At 35.7% G+C, this 14,442-nt stretch overlaps 1 protein-coding gene and 1 long non-coding RNA gene across 2 annotated transcripts; one reads left to right on the top strand and one right to left on the bottom strand.

Moving 5' to 3' along the window:
• Window positions 1-663: 663 nt before the first annotated feature.
• On the bottom strand, window positions 664-1,317 carry LOC116402749. Its single transcript, XR_004215359.1, has 2 exons — window positions 968-1,317; window positions 664-840 (listed from the first exon to the last, which is right to left on the bottom strand). It is a non-coding gene; the product is annotated as an uncharacterized LOC116402749 (long non-coding RNA).
• Window positions 1,318-12,201: 10,884 nt separating this feature from the next.
• On the top strand, window positions 12,202-13,417 carry LOC101203021 (ethylene-responsive transcription factor 11). Its single transcript, XM_004146608.3, has one exon. The coding sequence runs from the start codon at window positions 12,283-12,285 to the stop codon at window positions 12,916-12,918; it is 636 nt and encodes a 211-aa protein (XP_004146656.1). The 5' UTR covers window positions 12,202-12,282; the 3' UTR covers window positions 12,919-13,417.
• The last annotated feature ends 1,025 nt before the right edge of the window (window positions 13,418-14,442 follow it).

Here is a 14,442-nt window from a genome sequence, read left to right as displayed (position 1 = left end):
ATAAATAGTTCTTAAAAATAAAATGCTACACTGATTGCTAAACAGTTCTATTTTGACACCGTTAAAAAAATGAATTAATTATATTACATTAATTTTCTATGCTAAATTTTATAAACTTTTATAAAAGAGAGTTGACAGTGGAATAAAAATATAAATGAAGAGAAGTGGCAAAACACAAAGTTTTTCTCTTATACAAGTAGCGTACACATAGATATTCTTAAACACATGACAATTGATGAGATTTTTTTAACAACTATTTCATAAATCACTACCAAATGGCTATCATTTAAGAATGTATTTTTCTATAGTGAGTTTTGTTCTATTGTTTTTTGTATGGACCTTCAAAGATGTTTTCACTTTTGCTTTACCTATGAATTTATTAAACCAAATCTAGAAACCTCTAAGATTTGATGCCTTTGGTGGATAGATCAGACACTCAACAATTAATGAAAATGTTCAAAGTGTAATTTTTATATATCAACTTGAAAGAATGATGAAATGTAAAAGATTTTCGAGAAATATAATTTTTAAACAAACACATCTTGATTCTCGATTCTTTTGTCCAATAATTAGACTAAGAAAATAACAAAAAGATAAAGAGGAAATTGACAAAAAAAGAAGAAAACAAACCATAGAAAGATAAACAAAACGTACTGTAGAAAGTTAATCAAAACAAGAATCAACCAGTTGATTTCATTGGAGAGAACATCAACTTCAAGATTTGCATCATCGGTTTAAATACATTTCCTTCATTTGATGTGTTTAAATGGGTAAAACAACTAGAACATTCACACGGTAATCAAAACAAATCGCTTCCAGTGTCCAACACCATAAGGAAATCTAACGACGACATTCTAACCGAAACATTAGCGTAATATAAACTGAAAACCCCCAAATGGAAGGGAACAAGATAGAACAATATAATTTAATCAAAGATAATCGACAAAGAGAAAAGAATACTACGTACCTTTTTCTTCGAGATCGAAACCTGTGGAGCCTTCCACTACGTACCTTTCATCAAAATCAAATGGCGGAACATTGAGGTCTTCGCCCTTTAGGCAGTTCGCCCAGCACAGCAATCGCAACTCTTTCTCTTTCAAGAAGTTTGAGACTGAGATTTTGAACGAGTAGGATGAAATAGAAGGAGAGAGGTAGTGGGTTGCCGCTGGTTGTCATCAGTTGTCATCGGTTGTCGCAGGAGAGGGTTGAGAACTTGGGATTTGCCGTCGCTTGAAGAGAGTGTTAGGGATTTGGTGTTTATTTTTGTCGTGGAAGAGGAAGAGAAATTGGGGGTTATAAAAAAATTATATATTTTTTATTATTATTATGTTATAGAACTTTGACGTTTTTAAAACGTCAAGAAAAACATCTCACTTGACGTTTAAAAAATGTCAAGAAATTAAAAAACTTACCTTCATTCTGCCTTTTCATGAAAATCTTGACGTTTTAAAAACGTTAAGAATTTAATTGATATTACTTGACGTTTAAAAAATATCAAGAAAGTTAAAGATTTGTCTATCTCCACCTTTTTATAAAAATTCTTGACATTTTTTCTTTGAAATCATCAATTTCTTGATGTTTTTATATTTTTTTTAAAAAAACATCAAGTAATTAAAACTACAAACGTGAAGAAAGCCTATTTTTCTAGTAGTGTACTATTATTCCAGATAGAAATTGTATCTCTACCAAAAAGATAACAAATAATTACCACATTTATTTCACTTTTTTTTGTTGGGGGGTTTTGTAGTGTTTCGTGGGAACTACTTTAAACTTAAACTGGTTTAAAGGGACATGAAAGGGATTGAAATGTGAAATCTGAAATCTGAAAGAAAACAATAAATGAAGTAAAAACAAAAGAAATATTCGTAAAGGTTGTGTCCATATGAAATGTAATCAGCCGTCCCTAAAAAATATGAGTAAAAACCCATACCAAAATTGAATTAATCATGATGAATTAGCTACTGGTCACATCCAAAAGCTAAAGGTTACGTTAATAAAGAATATATCTGCAGGATGGATGATTCAAAGTTTCACACATCAGATTACGTATGATTTGTTTGGAAAATGAATATAAACTTGTTTTGATATCTAATTTTTGTGACGTCCAGCACCAGCAGTGTTGTTGTCTGAAACTTCAAGCACATCTGCTCTCTCTCTCTCTCTCTCTCTCTCTCTCACGTGTTTGACCATTTTCTCTCATGCAAAGTGGGAACACCTTATACCCTATTTTTCACATCCTAATCAAATATCTTTCTTTTTCTTTTTTCTCTTTTTTCTTTCAAACAAAATCTCTCCCTATCACCATTCATTTTCTAAACATATTTACATATATATCTCTAATTTGTCGTACCAAAATTAATAAAAATATAGAGACTAAATTTTAAAAACTTGTAATTGAATTATTATGTATATTTGTTTTGAATTTTTTTAAAAAAAGATCCATATTGTGTCATGAAAATGTTAGGTGGATTACAAGCTAGATTTGAAATGTTTGTAATAATGGAATGAAGTTGGCTCCAAGTTGATGTTTGCGGCTGCCGAAAAGCAAACAATAATAATATGGACAAAACTTTAAGACCCACACGTTCAAAGAAGCTTCTTTTCTTTAACATTACAATTAAATTACGATTAAAAATCACATTTCGTCCCAATTTTTACTAAACTTACCTTTTGTATCTTTAAATTAGTAAAGTTTTCGTCCCTATTCTTCAAGTTTTTGTTTAATATAAAAACATTCATGTATGAAAATGAACACTTTCCAATAGATGAATGTAAAACTTATTTATTTAATATCTTAATCTTTTGTACCCAATTAGCTTCCTCTCTGTTACGTTGTTGCTAACCATAAACCCATTAATCCAAGTTTGAGATGAGAAGTCAAAGTTACACACCTACCATACCAATCTTTCGATCATAATGGGTTTCTTCTAATTTCATTTTTGCTGGCATCTCATTGAAGGTAGAAAGGTTAAGTTTTGATCGAATTTAGAAGAAATCAAATGAACATCGGCAAACCAGCGTCCTGTGTTGAAAGGATAAATGAACATATGAAAAGATGAAACAGAAACCAAGTTAAATAATCTCCTCTAATCTTTGATGCCTAACCTGAAACAAATCTATTTTGAAAAATATTAGATCGAAAGAAACGCAATGAGAAAATTAAATTTAAAACTTTAGAAAGTTGAGTTTTTAATACCATTTTAATGTGAATGACTCGACATTGCTTGTAATTTGTACATGTAAATCTTAGAGAGATCCAGTTCAAATTTCGGTTAAATCTTAACATCAACTTTAATAACAGGGACTAAATTGTAATCAAAGTGATTTAAATATTAAACTATTTACTCGTATTAAACTTGATGTATTATAACATAAACTTTTGGTTGATTTGGATGATTATAAGTTGAAAGCATGTAATCATAGTTTGGGAAAGGAAAAAAGAAAGAGAGAAATAAGTGAGAGATGTGAAGAAAGGTAGGAGGAAAAGGAAATGATGTGGGGAAAAAGGAAGTCAAAGGTCTGAAAACGTGGTTGAGAGCAGTGGTGAGTGTGAAAACTGAAAGCTCACTCTTTTCATTGGGCGGCTCTGTTTTGGCTTCCCTTTCCATTTTCTAAACGTGTCCCCGAATCGTCTTCTTCTTCATCTTCTCATTTTTCTACCAAACTTCCTTTTTCTTCCTCGTTTTTTAGTTCTAAATTTCAACATCTAAATTCATCTCTTCTATTCAAACAATTCTTCTACTACCCAATCTAAACAATCTTGTACTTAGTTTAAATGATTTTGTATCAATATCATTTAGATCCTATATCAAGAAAAGGAAAAAAAAGATGAGAGAGAAAGAAGAAAGAATAAATTATGGAGGATGAAAGGTTATATTTATGTAAATTTAAATTTGTAATTTTGTACTCCTTTCATCTTTAATTAAATTGTTCTTTTTCTAAGAAAAAGAGAAAAAGTTTTGAGAATAAGGATTATTAATGTAAATTCTGTAAATTAGGCTAATTACATTACATTAGGCTAATTATATTACATTCCTTATTTAATTTGGGTAATTTAGCTATTTATGCATCATTTGATACTCTTGTAAAAAAAATAGAACATTTATCAATAAAATACAAAAAGAATATTCTTCAACATATTCTCTTACATGGTATCAGAGACTAAAAACCCTAGATCTACCTCAATCGCTGCCGCCACCAACCACCCATGAACCGTCGAGTCTCCGTTAACTACAAGAAGCGCTGCGTCCCGAATCGTCTCCATCCCGCATCTTCATCGCGCCTCGCAGCCGTTCCGCCACATCCCGAACCGTCTCTGTCCCGCGTCTTCATCGCGACTCGCAGCCATTCCACCACAACATCGGTGTCGCGCCGCTTAGTTGCAACCTCGGCGTCGCACATGTCATCCTGTCCATTTCTGCTCCGCTCTGTCTCCATCCGCGAAGCGCCAGTCTACGCCGCTGAGATACGCGCCTCGCAGTCGTTCCGCCTTTATTCCTCCGTCGTTCCAAGCCGCACGCGACTTCTCTTCCAGTCGTGAGTGCAAGACGACGTCTACCCACCGACGCCGCCCACCAGATCTGACGAATCTTCCAGCCGTTTGTCTTCAATTTTTTGTCTCCGTTCACAGTCGTGACCCTCTGTCCGTATTCTGTCCATTATTGCAACCCAGCTGTGAAGACAAATCTTGGCCGCGAACCCCTGAATCCAGTCGTGTTCTCGCCGTCGCAACTCAGCCGCGACCCAGCCGTGAAGACGCTCACCTATCACGAATCTCAGTCTTGCGAATCTCAGTCGCAAAATATAGTAAAACCCAGATATGACGAATCCAGCCACGAATCAGTCAAAACTCAGCAAAAAATCCTCATTGTTAACCTCAACTACGAATTAAAATGGAGAGAGACCATATCTTTAGACCCATTGGTACAATACTTGATGGTACAAATTATATCACATGGGCAAATCAAATGAAAAGTTTTCTTATTGGAAGAAAACTATGGCGCATTGTAACTGGCGACATAACCAAACCAACTGCACAAGACAAGGACAAGGAAGGGGATAACAAATTCATTGAACGCCTCGAAGATTGGGACAGTAAAAATCATAAAATTATCACCTGGCTTGGTAACACCTCTATTCCCGCTATACATGCACAGTTTGATGTCTTTGATGATGCTAAAAAATTATGGGATTTTTTGTCTACACGCTTCAAGTCTATTGGTTTAGCCCATTATTACCAACTGCACAATACACTTGTAAATCTAAATCAAGATATTGGTCAGTCTGTTAATGAATATTTGGCAGTTCTTCAACCCATTTGGACTCAACTTGACCAAGCGAACATCAGCAAAGATCATCTTCGCCTTATTAAAGTCCTTATGGGATTACGTCCAGAATATGAATCTGTTAGAGCTGCTTTACTACACCGGAATCCCTTACCCTCATTAGATGCAGCTATTCAAGAAATTCTGTTTGAAGAAAAGCGTCTTGGCATCAACTCTACTAAACAATCTGATGTTGTCCTTGCCAGCACATACACTCCCAACAGAGCCGCAAATATGTTTTGTAAGAATTGTAAGCTCTCTGGTCACAAATTTATTAACTGTCCTAAAATAGAGTGCAGGTACTGCCATAAACATGGTCACATTCTGGATAACTGCCCTACCAGACCACCCCGACCTCCTGGCACTTCCACAAAAGAGAAAAATTTTACCAAACCTGGTTCCTCATCTGTTGTTGCTGCAACCTCGGATGATTCATCCCTCATTCAGATAAGTGATCTTCAGAGCTTATTGAATCAACTAATTTCATCATCCTCTACTCTTGCTGTTTCATCAGGTAATCGATGGCTTCTTGATTCTGCCTGTTGTAATCATATGACCTCTGACTCTTTTCTTATGTCTACTTCTAGCCCTACAAAATCTTTACCTCCTATTTATGCTGCTGATGGTAATTGTATGAACATCTCTCATACTGGTACCATTGATACTCCCAGTTTACATCTTCCCCATACTTACTGTGTTCCTAACCTGACCTTTAATCTAGTGTCTGTTGGTCAATTATGTGATCTTGGCTTAAATGTTTCATTTTCTCCCAATGGTTGTCAGGTTCAGGATCCGCAGACGGGACGAACGATTGGAACGGGTCGCGAAGTGGGAAGATTGTTTGAGCTCACATCACTTCGGGTTTCATCTCCTTCTTCCATCTCTGCTTCAGTCACTGATTCTGACACATATTAGTGACATCTTCGTCTTGGTCATGCTTCCTCTGAAAAACTTCGTCATTTAATTTCTGTTAACAATTTGACTAATCTTACTAAATTTGTTCCTTTTAATTGTTTGAATTGCAAACTTGCTAAACAACCTGCCTTGTCTTTTTCTCAATCCATCTCTAATTGTGATAAACCTTTTGAAGCTAGTGCATTCTGATATTTGGGGTCCTGCCCCATTTACTATCTGTTTCATGAAGTTTATCGCTATAATGTTTTATTTATTGATGACTACTCTCGATTTACATGGATTTACTTTCTAAAACATCGTTCTGAATTATCTCGCACATATATTGAGTTTGCTAACATGATTCGCACTCAATTTTCCTCTCCCATCAAAATTCTTCGCACCGATAATGCTTTGGAATATAAAGATTCCATCCTTCTTTTTTTTCTTTCCCAACAGGGCACTATTGTTCAGCGCTCTTGCCCTCATATCTCTCAACAAAATGGACGTGCTGAGCGCAAACATCGTCACATTCTTGACTCAGTACGTGCCCTCCTTCTTTCTGCCTCTTGTCCAGAAAAATTCTGGGGTGAAGCTGCCCTTACATCAGTATATACAATCAATCGTCTCCCTTCCTCTGTCCTTCAAAACATCTCTCCGTTCGAAAAACTATATGGTATTTCTCCCGACTATTCTAAACTCAAAGTTTTTGGTAGTGCCTGCTTCGTTCTGTTACATCCTCATGAACACAATAAACTTGAACCACGTGCCCGTCTCTGTTGTTTCCTTGGCTATGGCACCGAACACAAAGGATTTCGTTGTTGGGACCCTCTTTCCAACCGACTCCGGATATCTCGGCATGTCACTTTTTGGGAACACACTATGTTCTCTCGTTTGTCCTCCTTCCACACCTCTTTCTCTAGTCCTCAATCTTTCTTTACAAATACATCTGTTGACCTTTTTCCTCTCTCTGAACCCACCTTGGATACTGAGCTTGCACAATCTTCACCTGCTACTGCAAATCTGGATCCACCGTCTGTCTCCGATGATGTTCCTGAATCGCCACCTGCTACTCCTCTTCGTCGCTCTACCCGGGTAAGAGAACCTCCCACTCATCTCACTGATTACCATTGTTTTTCTACCATTGTTTCCCTTGTTGAACCCACCTCTTATCAAGAGGCCAGTACTAACCCAGTATGGCAGAAAGCAATGGATGAAGAATTACAGGCTCTTGAAAAGACGCACACTTGGGACTATGTTGATTTACCTCCCGGTAAAAGACCCATTGGTTGCAAATGGATTTACAAAATCAAAACTCACTCTGATGGAACTATTGAACGTTATAAAGCTCGGCTTGTTGCAAAAGGATACTCACAAGAATATGGGATTGACTATGAAGAAACATTTGCCCCTGTTGCCCGGATGACATCTGTTCGCAGCTTGTTAGCTGTTGCTGCTGCCAAACAGTGGCCTCTTCTTCAGATGGATGTCAAAAATGCATTTCTTAACGGCAACCTATCTGAAGAAGTGTATATGAAGCCACCTCAGGGAACTTCTCCTCCTCCCAACAAGGTGTGTCTCCTTCGTCGCGCTCTATACGGTCTAAAACAGGCTCCACGAGCTTGGTTTGCCACGTTTAGCTCCACCATTACTCAACTTGGATTTACCTCCAGCTCTCACGACAATGCCCTTTTTACACGACAGACAACTCATGGTATTGTTCTTCTCCTTCTTTATGTTGATGATATGATTATTACTGGTAATGATCAACAGGCCATATCCGACCTACAACAATATCTTGGTCAACATTTTGAGATGAAAGACCTTGGATCTCTCAATTACTTTCTCGGTCTTGAAGTCTCTCACCGTTCAGATGGTTATCTGTTATCTCAAGCGAAATATGCATCTGATCTAATAGCACGCTCAGGAATTACAGACTCCACCACATCTTCAACACCGTTAGATCCTCATGTCCATCTAACTCCGTTTGATGGTGTTCCTCTTGACGATGCAAGCTTGTATCGGCAACTTGTTGGCAGTCTTATATACCTAACAGTAACTCGCCCAGATATTGCATATGCTGTTCATATTGTCAGTCAATTTATGGCTGCTCCTCGAACAATTCATTTCACTGCTGTTCTACGCATACTTCGCTATGTCAAAGGCACCTTGGGACATGGTCTTCAATTCTCATCTCAGTCTTCCCTTGTGTTGTCGGGATATTCTGATGCTGATTGGGCGGGGGATCCTACTGATCGACGATCCACTACAGGATACTGTTTTTACTTAGGTGATTCTCTCATCTCATGGCGTAGTAAGAAACAAAGTGTTATATCTCGTTCCAGTACGGAATCTGAATATCGTGCTCTGGCTGATGCTACAGCTGAACTTATATGGCTTCGGTGGCTCCTTGCCGATATGGGTGTCCCTCAACAGGGTCCTACCCTCCTCCATTGTGACAATCGTAGTGCCATTCAGATTGCTCACAATGATGTGTTTCATGAACGTACAAAACACATTGAAAATGACTGTCACTTTGTTCGTCACCACCTCTTAAGCAACACCCTCCTCTTACGTTCTGTTTCTACTATTGAACAACCTGCGGATATCTTCACCAAAGCCTTGCCATCTAATCGATTCTGTCACTTACTTACCAAACTCAAGTTGATCGCTACTCTACCACCTTGAGTTTGAGGGAGGGTATTAATGTAAATTCTGTAAATTAGGCTAATTACATTACATTAGGCTAATTATATTACATTCGTTATTTAATTTGGACAATTTAGCTATTTATGCATCATTTGATACTCTTGTAAAAAAAATAGAACATTTATCAATAAAATACAAAAAGAATATTCTTCAACATATTCTCTTACAAGGATTATTTTAAACAAAGGGGAATTGAAAAGACTAATGTAAATTGGTTTGGAGAGATAATAATCAAGTTTATATAAAATTTTCTCTCTCTAAAATGATAGGATTATTGATTAAAACAAAATTAAATTTTTTTCATATCTACAAGTTCTTCCCTTTTTTAAAATATAAAGAAATAGAAAATAGAAAGAATTATAGGACCAGTAAAAACCAAAACTGATTTGACACCCTCAAATAACGTCAAATGAATTGACGAAAGCCATTATTCTTGATTGTCAACCCTCGAAATAGTTTAATTATGGATTTATTTTTAACATTTTCTCTTAATTAGTACCTACTTTACTTTCTCTGTGCACACTAATCTTTTTTTCCTTTTATAAAGATTCTTTTAGGGCTGCTGGACTTCTCATTCATAATCCTTAGAGGGTACCAAAACTGTTGTTCTTGTACTCGTTTGTTTAATTTATTAATACTTGAGATGCACTTCTTTTATTGGAGAAGTTGAGCAAAATTGTGTGTTAGCAAGGAAAGAGGGGTATGGATTGATTGTGATCATCGTGTGCAAAAGACATGTGTTTTGGAGGATGTAAATTCATTAAGTGTGGGAAAATAAATATATACAGTCATATCTCCCACCATCCTTCTATATACTATTTAAAGAGTTGTTTAGTTTAACTTTTCAAAATTTTATATTTTAAAACAAGTTATTAAAAAAAATTCAAATGTTTGTATATTGGAACTCCTTGGAAGTATATAACTATATATAATGCTGATATGCACAAACATCAATTAGTTAGAGAGATTTTGATGAATTTTATTATATTTTATAAATAGTTTTAATGTTTAGCTATTTTTGAAATTGGAATTTGTTTGAATTAATTATAATTAAAAAAGGAAAATTTTTCCATTGATCTATTAAATATTGTACATACATTTATATTATAAATTAGATGGGATAAGAAGTTGGTTATTATAATTCTTAATTAAGAAAGTCTGGAAGCACAATATATATAGATATAAATTTAAAATATGGAGTAGGGGGCTTGGTATAGATCCATAGAAAAATGCATCATATGCTAAAAAAACAAATTAATAATCATCATCACACACCAAAACATACGGGGGACCATCAGGCAAAACGAAAGCAATAGGAAAGGAAGAAAAAGGAAAGGGGAAAGGGAAAATACCAACATAAGAAAGTGGGGGAAAAAAATACTAAAAATAAAAGACAAGAAAATAACAAGAAAAAATGAGTACGCGGTGATGATTCTTAATTTGGATTTTAGTAAAGGATGATACCAAAAAGTCAATATGAATATTAATCTAGAATGATACCAAAAAGTCTGTATTACCCATAATAATTTGTATTCAAATCAAATATTATTTTAGTTTAAGAAGAACATAATAAAAATGATTACAAAAGATACAATATATACAATAATAGTTATTACAAGATTGAATAATAGGAGGCTGCTGCACAATTAATTGTTAATTATTAATTGTTGAGGATGTGGGAAGTTAGAAACGTGTTTGCGGATAAAATAAACAAATCACACCCACTGTGGTCGTCTTATCAAATTATGATTGCTCCTTTTTCAAAAAAGGGACCTTTCTTTTCTTACTTTATTTTAATTAAACTATATTTAATGTATACACTCTCTACCTGTTAGAACCATTATTATTATGCTAAATTTATCACCCCTTGTTTCATCTAAACAATTAAGAAAGACATACGTTGTTTTGAGTCTTATAGTATCTACTTCCTCAATGCCAACACATGATGAATATTTACATTTTAAATTTTATATCAAAATATAAATATGTAATTTAATTAATAAATTTAGAGAGTATTGTGTATAGTCTTCTTAAAAATTTTTAAAAAAAGTGTCTAAACTCTTATTATTTAAAATAATTTATCATTTATATACAAATTTGTGTATAATGAATATAGTTATGAAATTATTTAAATTAAAATTGAAGTGTAATAGAGGTCGATCATGGGAATGAATACTAAGTGCAGAAGATTAGGTTGAAGCATGTATGGCATATGTGGTAACACCTCTTGGAAAAAAGATTAGTTGTATGTAGAACCTTAATAAAGTTGTTTGTTTTGCATTATTAACCCCATTTGGAAGTAAAAACATAAGATGAAATGAAACAGTAAGCTTAGAAACAAAGAATAGTAAAGAATAGTAAAGAATAGGAGGATATAGGAATGTAATTGAATGTGTTGATAAAGAAAGGTGAAAAAGCATAGAGATTTTGTGGTAAATGTAAAATAAAAGGATGACATAAATGAATGAAAGTCAAACACAAAAAAAGAGATTTATAAAAGGGTTGGAGATGGAAGGGGTAAAGCGATAAGAAATGAAAGTAATTTATGATTGATTGAATTAGAAAAGTGAAAGAGTATAATAAAGATGGAAGAAGAAGAGAGAAGTAGAAATGTAGTAATGATTCAATGTAAAGTAAAAAAAGAAAAGAAAAGAGTTGAGTTGGAAGGTGGGAAGGTAGGATGAAGGAGCGTGGGGGGTGGGGGTGATGGAGAAATGGGAAGGTAACTGGGAAGACAGTGATGGTGAGAGTAGCGAAACCCTCGTAGGATTGTGTCGCGTGGGGTTAAGAAGATCTGCATAATAGAGGGAGCCACGCGTCAACCTTTGGTCGGTACTACGTTTATGGGCCCCTCCATCCTAAACGCGGGGACCCAATAACAATCAACCAAACCCCCAACCATTTTCTTTTTCTTTTTCTTTTTTTTCTATTTCATATTTCTTCTTAATACAATATATGTATTTTTTTTATTATTGTCAAATGGAAAATTCCGAAATTACCCTGGACATGGGGCAAGTTCCCTTGCATGGGGGGGTGGGTTCAAGTATTGAATACCAGCCGTTGGATAACGCGACAAAAAACCCAGATGATGTTTGGAATCAATGACGCGGTTAAGCTTGTTACACGACACGTAGCATGGGGACACAATCCCCATCCCATCCTCAGCAGTCAAAATCCCTCATTTTGACTATGCAATTTCTATTTCTTTTTTTTATTATTATTTTTTTTAAATTCTAAAATTCCAAAAATTCTTTTCTATAAAACCCCGAATCCCTCCCTTCCCATTTCCTCTATAATCAACATACAATCAATCCATCGCATTACCGTTTCCTCCCAATACTCACAAAAAAAAATTACTATGGCGCCGAGAGACAAGGTTAAGACGGCGGCGGCGGCGGTGTCGGCGCCTCCCGGGTCTAAGGACATGGAGGTGCATTTTAGAGGGGTGAGGAAGAGGCCATGGGGGAGATACGCGGCGGAGATTAGAGATCCGGCTAAGAAAAGCCGTGTCTGGTTAGGCACGTTTGACACGGCGGAGGAAGCCGCGAGGGCTTACGACGCCGCCGCCCGCAAATTCCGTGGCGCCAAGGCTAAAACTAATTTTCCCTTTCCGCCTACCGTCAACGATCTTAATCTGAGTCCTAGTCGGAGTAGTACCGTCGAATCTTCCAGCCGGGACCCCACTGATTTTGACCTTAATCAGGCTGCCGCTGGATCTAGGCTGCCGTTTCCTTTCCAACAGCATCAATTCGGAGGAGGGATTTTCCCTCAACAAGCCAATCAATTTCGGTTCTTGGATCATCCCATTTTCCGAAACGGAACGGAATCCGGTGTGATTTACGATCGTCACCGTGTAAAGGCGGTGGTCCAGTGCGGCGGAGTTCAAAGTGACTCAGATTCATCCTCTGTTATTAATCTGAACCAAAACGATGACCACAAATCAAGACCCGCTCTAGATCTCGATCTCAATTTCCCTCCACCGGACTCCGCTTAGGTTTTGATTATCCATGTCCATGAATTTTTTTTAATTCTCTCCATGTAAATTAATACACGTGTACTAGAAATTTAAAAAAAAAAAAAAAGACAAAAACAAAGGAGACTATGGGAGTTGTTGGTTGGGTTCGGTTTCTGTTATGGATATATATGAAGGTGAGGGTAGGCTGCAGCCCAGATCGTCGTGGCGGAGCGAACGATTATTCGAGGCGGGAGAAGAGATTAATATTTAGATGCACTCAATCTGTTTACATCCAAATGGGGAGAAAATTTATAAATATTTTCTATACAATTTTGTCGAATTAGAAAAAGAAAAATATGAATATAGTTTAAAATGTTTAGTAATTTTTTTAAGATTTCATATGTACTCTTTTTTGACATGTGTTGGATTTCTACATGTCGTTTTCTGTCTCATTTAACTTGTTCTTCAGCATAGTGTTGTGTGTCTTTTCTTTATTTTCAAAGGAAATGACAATTTGTGGTAATTTCTTTTCCTTTCACTGTGCCTTTCCATTATCATCTGTCTTTACTTATTTCCTTCTTCACTTCTGTTTATTTTTATCTTCACGTACTCCCTCCACTATAGCTATTTATGAAAGTTTGGCGGCCCACAGAAATCCCCTTCTTTCTTTTGCCCTTTTTGTTTTGTTTTGTTTAAATTATAAATTTGAAATTTTCGGATTTTGCTTGTGTTGGAGCGTGAGCCATTTGGGATGATGATTGTAACAAAATGATTCGGAATGGTTCCGATCTCTCTTCGGTGGCCTTAACTCAGGTGCAAATGGGTTGTCCTTGTCCATTATCTCTTATCATTTTTGTGGTTTGCTACTTGAATTTGGTTATTATTTGTCGCAATAAAACGAAAAGCTTATTAAAGCCCCTTTGGTACCCTGCAAAATTGGGTGTTGTTCGTTTTGATGGGGGCTTTCCTGTTATGCTTGATTATTCTACCCATCTCTTACTTATTGAATATGAATTTCGGGAGTTTTTTTTCTTCTCCCTTGCTCAGTGATCCCTTCCTTCTCAAGGCTGGCTCAACAGACAAAGCTGAATGCGCTTATTGAAAATTTTTAAATAGTAACTAGGTTACTATAATCTAAAATAGTTCTTGTCTTAAACGGGCCATAAAATGGTTTGTAGCTTCCTATTATAGAAATTTGCTTAAAAGTTTCCAAAATTCAAACCTTAACTCATATTTGGTATCGTAATGTGGAAAAAGATTTGAACACTTCAATTCAGTCCCTTGCTTGTCAACAGTTTTTGGAGTGTAATTTGATACGTGAATTTCTGGCTTGTTTTGTGTAAAAGATAACAATAATCCAAAATATATAATTTATTTAGTAAAGTGTGGGGACTAAATTTATAATTAGTCCATTATAGATAAAGAATAATGATGAAAATATGAGAGGTTTGACTAATAGATTTTGTCGTTTTATTTTGTATGAAAACAAAGGCGTTTGTGTTCCGTTTTTGATGGACACACTTCATGGAAATCTCTTTCCCCACGAAAATTAATTCTAAAGGA

Source organism: Cucumis sativus, chromosome 1 (assembly GCF_000004075.3).
Source record: "Cucumis sativus cultivar 9930 chromosome 1, Cucumber_9930_V3, whole genome shotgun sequence".
NCBI lineage: Eukaryota > Viridiplantae > Streptophyta > Magnoliopsida > Cucurbitales > Cucurbitaceae > Cucumis > Cucumis sativus.
This window is presented reverse-complemented; position numbering and strand designations above follow the sequence as displayed.